The 14,302-nt window shown below is 41.6% G+C and overlaps 1 protein-coding gene across 11 annotated transcripts in view; it reads right to left on the bottom strand.

Moving 5' to 3' along the window:
• Positions 1–14,302, bottom strand: part of TTLL9 (tubulin tyrosine ligase like 9) — a 51,032-nt gene that overhangs the window by 35,282 nt on the left and 1,448 nt on the right. For 7 of the 11 annotated variants that reach the window (XM_081559553.1, XM_081559548.1, XM_081559550.1 and 4 more), the window contains exons 2-4: positions 10,562–10,605; positions 6,120–6,363; positions 1,069–1,161 (exon numbers count right to left, since the gene is read on the bottom strand). In XM_081559553.1, the coding sequence (XP_081415679.1) occupies positions 1,069–1,124 (56 nt within the window). In that variant the 5' untranslated portion in view covers positions 1,125–1,161; positions 6,120–6,363; positions 10,562–10,605. The remainder of the gene's footprint in view (positions 1–1,068; positions 1,162–6,119; positions 6,364–10,561; positions 10,606–14,302) is intronic. The other 4 variants (XM_081559543.1, XM_081559544.1, XM_081559545.1 and 1 more) reach the window with 1 other exon arrangement.

Below are 14,302 nucleotides of genomic sequence, written 5' to 3'. Positions count from 1 at the left end.
TTGCTGGAATTATTCAAAGAGGTCATGCATGTTAAGTCCTGAAGAGTGTCTAGCAGGCTTAGCTACTGTTATACAACAAATACTTATTGAGGACCCTGGCAGGGCAGCTGGTTGCCCTCAGCCTTCATAGGTATTCTCTCCTTTTCCTACCATCATAGGATTCTCAACATTTATCTGGGAAAATGTAAGCGTACATCTTCCAGATTCCCTTGCAGCTAGGTGCAGCCACATTACAAAGTTCTGGCCAGTGAAATGTGAGAGGCTTCTGAGTTGCATCCTTCAAGAGTAGGACTTGCCTTTTCTTGTCTCCTTCTTACTTTCTGCTGCTTGGAATGTGCAGGAGCCTCACCTCAGACCATGAGGTTGAAGGCCTCATTCAAAGAATAGCAGAGTGGAAAGATGGAAGCAGATGGGTCCCACATTTCCATACCATCTCTGAACCTCCTACATCTGGACTTCAGTGGGAGGGGTAAATAAATTCTAGCCAGTCAAAGCCTCTTTTACTTTGTATCTCTTCTATATGCATCCAAACCTTAACCCTCACTAACATTAGCACCTACTATGTGCCAGGGGTCATATGCTTGTTCATTTCAGTATCCAGAGGGCTCCATATAGAAGAAGAAATGTAAGTTTAGGGGTCAAAACACTTGTTCAGGGTCACAGAATTAGTCAGAGGCCAGGACCTGCTATCACGGGAGAATTCACCCTGTGAGTCTGTGCTGGATGCATAGAGATCAAAAGGACACTGCCTGTGGAATAGTCAGCTTGCACTGGGTTTGAACCCCACACTGACATTTACTTTCTGTGTGACCTTAATCAACTAGCTTAATATCTCTGAACATAATCACTTCTTTCTGGATGGTTATGAGGCTTAAATAAGACAGAGATGGCATCAGTAATGCACTTGACACACTGTGGAATGCTAAATAAACATTGGCCCCTGTCATAGCCAAATTGGAACAAATCCCAGAGGCCACCCAGGGGAAATGGGAGAAAAACAAAGGGAGACAAGGACCTGAGAGACAAAGGGAAGGACAGATGAGGCTGGTGGAGGGGGAGGGATCTTACTCCTTTACTTCCACCCATCCTGGCCTGTGGCGAAGGACATCCATGAGAGTATTCATAAGAGTGGTCTTGAACCGGATTGAGGCTCTCTGCTCTCTGCAAGAAAAGGCAACAGAACATTTGCTCAGAATCAACTATTTCCCTAGGATGGTCCAGGGATAGGAAAAAAGGAAAAGGAAGAAATGTTAATTCCATACCTGGAAATTCCAAAACAGAATCACCAAATCTCAGAATTTAGCATCATAGCATGAAACACTTAAAAAAATCAAATTGAGAATTACAGAATCTTTGAATCACTGAGATATAATAGTAGTCACTTTCTTCAGTGCTTTCTATGGTCTGGTGGCTTTACATATGCCACTGCTAACTCTCATATCGAATGATGTGTGCTATGTGTGTGCTCAGTCGCTCAATCATGTCTGACTCTTCGTAACCCATTGACTGTAGTCACCAGGCTCCTCTGTCCATGGAATTCTCCAAGCAAGAATACTGGAGTGGGTTGCCATTTCCTTCTCCAAAGGATCTTCCCAACGCAGGGACTGAACCAGTGCCTCCTGTGTCTTTTGCATTGGTAGGTGGATTCTTTGCCACTGTGCCACCTGGGAAGCATATTAAGTGATATGTATTTGAAAATCCCCCTTTCTGTTACTCATCTGAGAAGATGGAATGGATATACTTTTCCCTCTTCCTCCTACCAGGAAAACTACAACCCCAGGACATTAAATATAAAACAAACATAAGAAGACACTGAAAGGTGGACAGAAGAAGGCAGATCGACTGGGTAAGGATCTCAGGACCCAAAGAATTGCATGTGGTAAATTCCCTGGGCTGTCTTTTTGCCTCATAGGTCCCAGGCGTAGAGAGGAAGAAGCTGGCAAGTCTGAAACACTAATGGGCACAGACAAAAAAGCTCCAATAAAAGCCCCTCTCTCCAACCAGGAAAGGAAGACTTAGACAATATCTTCTGTACTCTGGCCAACTCTGTGGCCTAGCAAAGGCTAAATGGGGACTCTAGACTTCCCACTGGGTTGTAACAAGGCATCCAACATCCCCCAAGACACCTGGGTAGGTTGGTGACAGAGAAGGTCAAAGATGGAGCCGGGACTTTCATCACTAGCAGGTGGTAGTAAGATGCCCACACCCGCTGTGACAGTGGAGACCATGTGCCTGGACTTCCATCCCCACCTGGCAGTAAGGAGGCACCCCTCTCCCTTGGGTTGATTGTCAACAGAGGCCTGGTGAAGAGTCAGGACTTTCACTACCACCCAGTTGTAATGAGGCTGCACCTCCTGCAGTGTTTGAGTGGGTCAGGTGGGGAGCAGGAACAAGGCACTCCCAGCCAGGGTGAAATCAGCAGAGGCCTAGTGGAGCCAGAACTCCCACTCCACCCAGCAGTAAGAAGGAGCCCCCTCTACCCTCAAGCGTCAGTGGAAGCCAAGTGGGGAACCTAGACTACCCTACATGACAGTTATGAGGAGGTACCATACTTCTTTCCCTGGCCAGAGCAGGGTCAGCAAATGTCACCTAAAATAGGTTTAAACAAGATCCAGAGTTCTACAGCATAATACTCCAAATGTTCAAGATTCGATTGGAAATCACTTGTTACACCAAGAATCAGGAAAATATCAATGTGGCTAATACCCATGCCAAAATGACAGATGTGTTAGAATTATGTGACAAATTTTCTAAAGCAACCATCATAAAAATGTTTCAATGAGTGACTAAGGACATATTTGAAGAACATATGAGGAACCCAGGAAAAAAGCAAAGATGTGTACTTTCAACTCTGCTGCTGCTGCTAAGTCGCTTCAGTCGTGTCCGACTCTGTGAGACCCCATAGACCACAGCCCACCAGGCTCCCCCATCCCTGGGATTCTCCAGGCAAGAACACTGGAGTGGGTTGCCATTTCCTCCTCCAATGCATGAAAGTGAAAAGTGAAAGGGAGGTTGCTCAGTCGTGTCCGACTCCTAGCGACCCCATGGACTGCAGCCTACCAGACTCCTCCATCCACGGGATTTTCCAGGCAAGAGTACTGGAGTGGGTTGCCATTGCCTTCTCCTATACTTTCACTACTCTTATTCAACATAGCACCAGACTGAAGTTCTAGACAGTTCAAGAAGGCAAGAAAAGTGATGTAGGTCGGGAAGGAAGAAAGAAAATTGTCCCTTTTTGCAGATGACTATGTAAAACTTCTCAAGGAATCTAAGAAACAATTCATGAACTAATAGGTGAGATCAGTGAGATCACAGGATATAAAATGAATATTCAAAAATCAGTTATATTTCTATATATTATCAATGAGCACATGAACACTGAAATTAAAAATACAATTTACAAGTTCTTTTTAAAAAGGCATATTTAGGTGCAAATCTAACAAAACATGTGCAGCACTTATGTACTGAAAACTACAAAAGCAAAAATTCAAAGATCTAGATAAATAGAGAACTGTACCATGTACTTGGATTGGAAGATTCAGTAGAGGTGTCAACTCTTCCCAAATTGGTGTGCAGATTTAATGTAATTCCTGGGGTCAAAATCCTAGTAAGATTTTTTTTGTAGGATAATTTTAAAATATATGTGGAAAGGCAAAGATATTAGAAGGGCTTCCCTGGTGGTTCAATGGTAAGGAATTCACCTGCCAATGCAGGAGATACAAGAGATGCAGGTTCAATCCCTAGGTCGGGAAGACCCTTGGAGAAAGAAATGGCAACCCACTCCAGTATTCCTGTCTGAAAAATTCCATGGACAGAGGGGCCTGGCAGGCTACGATCCATGGGGTTGCAGAGAGTCAGACATGACTAAGCAACTGAGCACATACAAACACACAAAGATATTAGAACTAGAATATCTAAAACAAATTTGAAAAGAAGAATAAAGTGGGGTCACTTCAGTTCAGTTCAGTCACTCAATCGTGTCCAACTCTTTGCGACCCCATGGACTGCAGCACGCCAGCCTTCCCTGTCCATCACCAACTCCCGGAGCTTGCTCAAACTCATGTCCATCGAGTTGGTGATGCCTTCCAACCATCTCATCCTCTGTCGTCCCCTTCTTCTCATGGTTCAATCTTTCCAGAATAAGGGTCTTTTCCAGTGAGTCAGTTCTTCGCATCAGGTGGCCAAAGTATTGGAGCTTCAGCTCCAGCATCAGTCCTTCCAATGAATATTCAAGACTGATTTCCTTTAGGATTGATTGGTTTGATCTCCTTGTAGTCTAAGGGACTCTCAAGAGTCTTCACCAACACAACAGTTCAAAAGCATCAATTCTTTGGCACTCAGCTTTCTTTATAGTCCAACTCTCACATCCATACATGATTAGTGGAAAAACCATAGTCTTGACTAGATGGACCTTTGTCAGCAAAGTAATGTCTTTGCTTTTTAATGTGCTGTCTAGGTTGGTCATAGCTTTTCTTCCAAGGACCAAGCATCTTTTAATTTCATGGCTGCAGTCACCATCTACAGTGATTTTGGAACCCAAAAAAATAAAGTCTGATACTTTTTCCATTGTTTCCTCATCTATTTGCCATGAAGTGATGGGACTGGATGCCATGATCTTAGTTTTTTGAATGTTGAGTTTTAAGCCAGCTTTTTCACTCTGCTCTTTCACTTTCATCAAGAGGCTTTTTAGCTCTAATTCACTTTCCCGCATAAGGGTGGTGTCATCTGTGTGACTGAGGTTATTGATATTTCTCCTGGCAATCTTGATTTCAGCTTGTGCTTCATCCAGCCCAGTGTTTCTCATGATGTACTCTGCATATAAGTTAAATAAGCAGGGTGACAATATATAGCCTTGACAAGCTCCTTTCCTGATTTGGAACCAGTCTGTTGTTCCATGTCCGGTTTTAACTGTTGCTTCTTGACATGCATACAGATTTCTCAGGAGGCAGGTAAGATGGTCTGGTACTCTCATCACTTTAAGAATTTTTCACAGTTTGTTGTGATCCACACAGTCAAAGGCACTGGCTTAGTCAATAAAGCAGAAGTATATGTTTTTCTGGAACTCTCTTGCTTTTTCTATGATCCAAAGGATGTTGGCATTTGATCTCTGGTTCCTCTGCCTTTTCTAAATCCAGCTTGAACATCTGGAAGTTCTTGGTGCATGTACTGTTGAAGCTCCACTTGGAGAATTTTGAGCATTGCTTTGCTAGCGTTTGAGATGAGCGCAATTGTGTGGTAGTTTGAACATTCTTTGGCATTGCCTTTCTTTCGGATGGGAATGAAAACTGACTTTTTCCAGTCCTGTGGCCACTGCTGAGATTTCCAAACTTGCTGACATATTGAGTGCAACACTTTAACAACATCATCTTTTAGGATTTGAAATAGCTCAGCTGAAATTCCATCACCTCCACAAGCTTTGTTTGTAGTGATGAAAGGCAATCATTTTGCCTTTATACAATTCATGGTCTTGATCACTGCCTCCTGAACAATGTCACAAACCTCCATCCATAGTTCTTCAGGCACTCTGTCTATCAAATCTAAGGCCCACGTGACTTCACATTCCAGGATGTCTGGCTCCAGGTAAGTGATCACACCATCGTGGTTATCTGGGTCATGAAGATTTTTTTTATATAGTTCTTCTGTGTATTCTTGCCACCTCTTCTTAATATCTTCTGCTTCTGTTGTCCATACCATTTCTGTCCTTTATTGTGCCCATCTTTGCATGAAATGTTCCCTTGGTATCTATAATTCTCTTGAAGAGATCTCTAGTCTTTCCCATTCTACTGTTTTTCTCTATTTCTTTGCTTTGATCATTTATGAAGGCTTTCTTATCTCTCCTTGCTATTCTTTGGAACTCTGCATTCAGATGGGTATATCTTTCCTTTTTTCCTTTGCCTTTTGCTTCTCTTCTTTTCTTAGTTATTTGTAAGGCCTCCTAAGACAACCATTTTGCCTTTTTGCATCTCTTTTTCTCAGGGATGGTCTTGATCCCTGCCTCCTGTACAATGTCACGAACCTCCACCCATAGTTCTTCAGGCACTCTGTCTATCATATCTAATCCCTGGAATCTATTTGTCACTTCCAGTGAATAATCGTAAGGGATTTGATTTAGGTCATACCTGAATGGTCTAGTGGTTTCCCTACTTTCTTCAATTTAAGCCTGAATTTTGCAATAAGGAGTTCATGATCTGAGCCACAGTCAGCTCCTGGTCTTGTTTTTGCTGACTGTATAGAGCTTCTCCATCTTCGGCTGCAAAGAATATAATCAATCTGTGCGGTAAATCAGTCTAATCAATTTCAAAATATTATGCAGCTACGATAATCAAGACTGTGTGGTATTCACAGAAGAAGAGATACAGAGACCTAGAGAAGAGAAAAAAGAACAAGGAAATATGCCTAACTAAATTTTGACAAATGAACAAAATCAATTCAATAGAGGAAGAATAGCCTTTTCAATAAATGGTGCTGCAGCGATTTGATATGCATATGCAAAATATGAACCTAGACTTAAACCTCATACTTTATTGTGTGAACTAGTTGTAAAAATTAATTTTATTTAATTAATTTATTTATTTATATTTGGCTGTGCTAGGTCTTTGTTGCTATGTTTGGGCTACTCTTCATTGTGGAGCACAGGTTTCTCCTTGCAGAGGCTTCTCTTGTTGCAGAGCATTGACTTAGTTGCTCCCTGGCAAACAGGATCTTCCTAGACCAGGGATCGAACCTGTGTCCCCTGCATTGGCAGGCAAATTCTTAACCACTGGATCACCAGAGAAGTCCCTTAGACCTCATAGTTTATATGAAACTTAACTATAGCCCCCCCTAGGCTCCTCTGTCCATGGAATTTCCCAGGCAAAAATACAGGAGTGGGTTGCCATTTCCTTCTCCAAAGGATTTTCCTGACCCAGGGATAGCACTTGCATCTCCTGCATTGCAGATGGATTCTTTACTGCCAAGCTACCAGGGAAGCCCAAATTAATAGCACAGGAAACTTAAATGACCAGTAAGCATGTTAAAATATACTCAACCTTATCAATAACCAAGAAATGCAAATTATGATAAAAAGGACTTCTGCTTTTAGTTATGATATAAAAGGATGTGAAAGAGTTTCAATCCTATAGCAACAATGAGAAAACAATGCATAGAATAAATGTCCTTGTTCATGGGACTAGTGGAGAGGAATAGACAAAAGAAAACTTGACGAACTAATTCCAGAGAGAAACAAGGCCTTCATGGAGGAGCAGAGAAAATGCAGCAGTTTCCAGATCTGGGTCTGAGTTGGACAAGTGAGGGAACGATGCCAGCAGTGGAAGATAGATTTTGCAGTGGCAGGAGAAATTAGCCGAGCTTGGACAACATGTGGGCTTCCCTGGTAGCTCAGCTGGTAAAGAATCCGCCTGCAATGCAGGAGACCCTAGTTCGATTCCTGGGTTGAGAAAATCCCCTGGAGAAGAGATAGGCTACCCACTCCAGTATTCTTGGGTTTCCCTGGTGGCTCAGACAATAAAGAATCCACCTGCAATGCCGGAAACCTGGGTTCGATCCCTGGGTCAGGAAGATACCCTGGAGGAGGGCATGGCAACCCACTCCAGTATTCTTGCCTAGAGAACCCCCATGGACAGAGGAGACTGGCAGGCTACAGTCCTTGGGGGTTGTGCAGAGTCAGACTGACTGACTAAGCACAGCACAGCACAGACAACATGTAGGGTGGATAAAAGTCTGGAAGAGCCCTTTCCAAAACCAAATGAAAGAAAGCTGGATTCTGGCAAATTTCCTTAAGAAAGGAGCACTATAGAAAACAGTAAGACTGAGAGAAAACCCAGACTTCTGCACATGGTGCTTGCATTCCAGCAGCCCTGCCAGAGTTGAATCCCAAAGTAAACAAAAACAATCAAACAAATAAATTAAAAAACAAAACAAAACTGCAGTCCAACCTCCTCCCAGGTCAGATACTAACAAGCTCAAAATGGCAGTACAGGAGGCTAGGCTCAGGATGAAGTCAGTGTATTAAAGCTTTGATCCAACCCATGCTCCCAGTGCATATAACAAGTTATGTTTATACTGTAGTCTGTTAAGTGTGCAATAGCATTGTGTCTCTTTAAAAATGGACATATCTTAATTTAAAAACATTTTATTGCTGGGACTTCCCTGGTGGTCCAGTGGTTAAGAATCTGCCTACCAATGCAGGTTACACGATTTTGACCCCTGGTCTCAGAAGCTCCCACATGCCTTGGAGCAACTAAGCCCTTGATCCACAACTACTGAAGCCCATCTGCCTAGAGCCTGTGTTCAGCAGCAAGAGAAGCCCATGCACAACAACGAAGAGTAGTCCCCACCGGCCACAACTAGAGAAAGCCCATGTGCAGCAATGAAGACCTAGCACAACAAAGAATAAAATGAATAAATAAATACGTAAATAAAAAATGTTAAAAATACTTTATTTCTTTAAAAAAAATGCTAACCGTCATTTGAGTCTTCAGTGTGATGTAGTAGTAGCATCAAGATCACTGATCACAGATTCTCATAATAAATATAATAATAATGAAAAAATCTGAAATGTTGTGAGAATTACCAAAGTGTGACACAGACACAAAGGCAGAAAATTCTACTGGAAAACGGCACAAACAGACTCGGTCAATGTAAGGTTGCCACAAACCTTCAGTTTGTAAAAAAAACATAGTATTTGTAAAGTGCAACAAAGCAAAGTATAATAAAAGGATGTACGCCTGTACACAAACACATGTACACAAATATATGTGGGTGTCGAAGTGGCTGTATGCAACAATTTTTTTGGTCTTCACTATTTTTTACACACAATGTGCAGAATGGAATATAAAAAATATAAGACATGCAATAATAAAGCAGAAAAATGTAATGCATAATCAAGAGGAAAACAGCCAATTGAGATAAACTAAAAAATGACCCAATTATTGGAGTTATTAGATTAAGACTTTACACATACTATAAATATGTTAAATAATTTATGTGAAAAGATGGATATAATAAGTAAATATATGAGTTATTACAGAAAAGATATTGGAAGTCTAAAAAAGAACCAAGATGGAAAAATCTAAGACTGAAAATTATAGTATCTGAAATTAAAAATTCATAGGATAAATTTAACAGGGGATCGGACATTATCGAAGAAAGGACAGTAATGTTAGTCAAAGGGTACAAATTTCCAGTTATAAGAGAAATGAGTTCTGAGGATCTAATGTATAGCATGGTAACTATACTGTATGATATGCTTGAAAGTTGTTAAGAGTAGATCTTAAGTGTTCTCACCATAACAACAACAACAAAATGGTAATTATGTGAGGTGAAGGATGTGTTGACTAACTTTATTGTGGTAAACATTTTAACATATATATGTGTATCAAATCATCACATTATACACTTTAAATTTACACAATACTATATATGCCAATTACACCTCAGTAAAGCTAGAAAACAATTGAAAGATAGTAAATTTGAAGACAGGACAATAGAAATTATTCAATCTGAATTAGAGAAAGAAAAAATTTAGAAGAACAGATCTCAGCGCCTTATGGGATAGTATCAAACAATATAACATACATGAAATCCATGGCAACATACATCACCAGTGGGAGTTGGTGATGGACAGGGAAGCCTGGCATGCTGTACTCCATGGGGTCAGAAAGAGTCGGACACGACTGAGTGACTGAACTGAACTGCACTGAATAAAACAAATGGATGGGTTCTGTTATCAGAAGTGATCTTTGTTTTGTTGAGGTGGGAGCAGATGCGTAAGTTTGGGGCCAGGATCGGGAACATAGTGGAATCGCTCTGCGTGCAAGAGTGAAAGATTTAAAATTGGTGGAAAGCAGTCAATACATATAGACAGAAAGCAAAGAAGATGGGTGCTACATGAGAGAAAGGTCAGCGATCATGCGTGTCCTCCCCAGTGGTGGTGTAGTCAGGAAGGACTTTAGAAAAAATAGAAATATCTAAATGAAATAAGAAAATTCTAAAAGAATTGCCATGGTGTGTGCAATGTAACTACCTCCTTAACTCCCCACAAAAATCTTCAGTAAAGTCTGCATTGCTCACTCCTGCTTCGTGCATGTGGATTCTGTTTAAGAAATCCAAAAAGTGCTGAGTTCTGCACCCAGGTTACTGTTGCAGAGTGGTGCAGAAGTTTAGAATGGATTTGTCATTTGAGTTATCAACTTCACTTCACATGGTTATTGAACGAGGCAAGGGAACACAGATACAACATGGTCTGTGGAGTCCAACAAGCTCTGCCACTAACAGATCCTACAGTCTTGAGCAAGTAACAGCTTCTCTGAGTTTCAATCTCCCCATCTGTAAAATGGACAGAACAGTAGTATCTACTTCAAAGAATTGTGGTCAGGATTCAATGAGATAAGCAAGTGAAGCAACAAGCCCAGGGCCTGGCAAGTGCTTGCTAATTGTTTATTATCATTATCCTTATCATTATCAAAGTAAAGAAGGGGGGAAGGGAGAGATGGACAAAGGGAAGGAAGGAAGGAAGGCAGCAATTAGTTCTGGGTTTATTGGACTGGGTGGAACCACTCACCGTTCTTTTCCTTTCGGCAATCCATGGCCCTTGTAATTTTGATTCTGCAATGAGAAAATGAAAGTGATATCAGTTCAGTTCAGTCGCTCAGTTGTGTCCGACTCTTTGCGACCCCATGAACCGCAGCACGCCAGGCCTCCCTGTCCATCACCAACTCCCGGAGTCCACCCAAACCCATGTCCATTGAGTCGGTGATGCCATCCAGCTATCTCATCCTCTGCCATCCCCTTCTCCTCCTGCCCTCAATCTTTCCCAGCACTCTTTTCAAATGAGTCAAAGTATTGGAGTTTCAGCTTCAACATCAGTCCTTCCAATGAACACCCAGGACTGATCTCCTTTAGGATGGACTGGTTGGATGTCCTTGCAGTCCAAGGGACTCTCAAGAGTCTTCTCCAACACCACAGTTCAAAAGCATCAATTCTTCGGCGCTCAGCTTTCTTTATAGTCCAATTCTCACATCCATACATGACCACTGGAAAAACCATAGCCTAGATTAGACGGACCTTTGTTGACAAAGTAATGTCTCTGCTTTTCAATGTGCTGTCTAGGTTGGTCATAACTGTCTTTCCAAGGAGTAAGCGTCTTTTAATTTCATGGCTGCAATCACCATCTGCAGAGATTTTGGAGCCCAGAAAAATAAAGTTAGCCACTGTTTCCACTGTTTGCCCATCTATTTGCTATGAAGTGATGAGACCAGATGCCATGATCTTAGTTTTCTGAATGTTGAGCTTTAAGCCAGCTTTTTCACTCTCCTCTTTCACTTTCATCAAGAAGCTTTTTAGTTCTTCCTCACTTTCTGCCATAAGGGTGGTGTCATCTGCATATCTGAGGTTATTGATATTTCTCCCGGCAATCTTGAAACCAGCTTGTGCTTCTTCCAGCCCAGCGTTTCTCATGATGTACTCTGCATAGAAGTTAAATAAGCAGGGTGACAATATACAGCCTTGATGTACTCCTTTTCCTATTTGGAACCAGTCTGTTCCATGTCCAGTTCTAACTGTTGCTTCCTGACCTGCATACAAGTTTCTCAAGAGGCAGGTCAGGTGGTCTGGTATTCCCACCTCTTCCAGAATTTTCCACAGTTTATTGTGATCCACACAGTCAAAGGCTTTGGCATAGTCAATAAAGCAGAAATAGATGTTTTTCTGGAACTCTCTTGCTTTTTCCATGATCCAGCAGATGTTGGCAATTTGATCTCTGGTTCCTCTGCCTTTTCTAAAACCAGCTTGAACATCTGGAAGTTCACGGTTCATGTATTGCTGAAGCCTGGCTTGGAGAATTTTGAGCATTACTTTACCAGCGTGTGAGATGAGCGCAATTAATTTTATGCATTTCCATTCTGATTTTCCAGCTCAACTTACTGCAGATATTAAAATGTTCAAACTGTCAGACTCAGCACTGCACAGATGCTATGACAGGAAGGTTTAGCCTGGCAAAGTTCTCACTGGTTAGCATGTACCCAGAAACTTGGTCCTTGGAATGAACCCCCCAAGGATCCAAGGGTCCATGTCACTCTAGGCTTACTCCATAGATATGACTGTACAGTGAATACCCAGTTTTAAGAGTTTCAAATGTCCAACTATGAAGCCCTATGAGGGCTGAACTCAGTAGGATCTGGACCTTCTCTAACATTGAATGTTTGATTAGACCCATGATTCAGGAGGAGCTGGGTTAATGACTCAGAGCAATATTAATTGCTTTGACTCAAAATGGACCTTCCAAATCCTCAAAGGGTATTTGGGGTATTATTCTCCTACAACTATGTCCAAAACAGTTTGATCCTCAGTCCTGGTACAACTGATCCCTAAGGCAGGTGTGAAAGGAGAATCAGAAATTGGTCTTATGCAAGATGACCTGTGCATCTTGGACAGATGTGCCATCTGTATTAGTTTTCTATTGCTGCATAACGAATTACCACAAACATAGTAGCTTAAAGCAGTGCAGATCTATGTCTCACAGCTTCCTTGGACCAGGAGTCAGTCTGGGCACATCTTAGCTGGATCTTCTGCTCAGGTCTTGCAAGGCTACCATCAAGGTGATGGCTGTGGTTATGTTTCTCCTCTAGGGCTTGAGGTCCTCTTCCAAGGTCATCCAGATTGTTTGCAGAATTGTTATTTGGGGTTGTACAACTGAGGTCCCTGTTTATTTGCTAGTCATTGTCTGGGACTGCTCTCAGCTCCTAGAGGCTGCTTGCAGTTCCTTTTGAAGTGGCCCCCTTAGGCAGTTCAAAACATGGATGCTTACTTTCTTTCAGGCCAACAAAAGCATATCCCTCTGATTCCAACCCTTCTCCCACTCCAAGTTGGCTATGATGGAGGCTCATATAACATGGTAATAACTATCCTGTCAAAGTCATAGGCTCCATTGACACTCAAGGGGAGGGCATTATACAAGGTGTGTACACCCAAGGTGGGCATCTTGGTGACCATCTTACAATTCTGCCTATCACACAATGCTGTGCTGTGCTTAGTTGCTCAGTCATGTCCGACTCTTTGTGACCCCATGGACTGTAGCCCACCAGGCTCCTCTGTCCATGGAGATTCTTCAGGAAAGAATACTGGAGTGAGTTGCCATGCCCTCCTCCAGGGAATCTTTCCAACCCAAGGATCGAACCCAGGTCTCCCGCATTGCAGGTAGATTGTGTACCGTATGAGCTACCAGGGAAACCCAAGAATACTGGAGTGAGTAGCTTATCCCTTCTCCAGGGCATCTTCCTGACCCAGGAAACAAACTGGGTCTCCTGCATTGCAGGTGAATTCTTTACCACCTAAGCTATCAGGGAAGCCCCTACCACACAATGCTACCCCTCAAAAAGCCAGTGGAAAGGACTAGAGGTTACTGTTTTAGGAAACCTGTAGAAGTAAGCCCTCCACAAAAGCAAGGGTAATTTTATCCTGTTTCTTTTTCTTTTTTTTTTAATTGCTTTTTAAAAAATTTATTTATTTTATAATTTTATCCTGTTTCAATCAAGCCCATCTAATTCCCCTAGTCAAGTGTTCTTTTTTCATAATATTTTTTATATCCTCACATGTTTATGTATGTTTACACAGTTGCTCCAGAGTCTTTGCTTGAAAAAATTTCCCATTTGTCACTGAATTGTCTTGCCTCTTTCTGTCAAAATTCAATTGGCTATGTATATGTGGGTCTATCTCTAGACTCTATTTTGTTCTATTGACTTGTTTGTCTGCTCTTATGTCACTACCACACTGCCTTAATTACCATAGTTTTCTAGTAAATCTTGAAATCAAGTAGAGTAAGTCTAATTTTTTCAAGATTGTTTTTACAAGTTGAGGTCCTCTGGACTTCAATGTTAATTTTAGGATCTGCTTGCTAACTTCTACCAAAAGAATAAATTGGTATTTTTATTGGGATTATATTGAATGTACAGATCATTTTGGGAAGAAGTGACATCATAAACGATTGAGTGCATTATTCCATGAATATGGTCTATCTCTATCAATCTAAGTTTTCAATTTCTTTCCAGTATTTTCTAGTTCGGTATAGAAGTCTTGAACATGTTTAATTACATTTATTTTTAGACATTTGATTTTGTGATGCATTGTAAACTTTCACTTTCCAATTATTCAGTGGTAAACAGAATAAAGCTCCCTCAAAATGTGTCCATGTCCTAATCTCCAGTGATGTCCAATTCTTTGGGACCCCAGAAACTGTAACCTGCCAGGCTCCTCTGTCTACGGAGTTTTCCAGGCAAGAATACTGGAGTGGGTAGCCATTTCCTAC

This window comes from Giraffa tippelskirchi, chromosome 13 (assembly GCF_054371585.1).
Source record: "Giraffa tippelskirchi isolate mGirTip1 chromosome 13, T2T-mGirTip1v1.2.pri, whole genome shotgun sequence".
In the NCBI taxonomy this organism is placed as follows: Eukaryota; Metazoa; Chordata; class Mammalia; order Artiodactyla; family Giraffidae; genus Giraffa; species Giraffa tippelskirchi.
The sequence above is the reverse complement of the archived record's forward strand: the minus strand, read 5'-3'. Positions and strand labels throughout refer to the sequence as shown.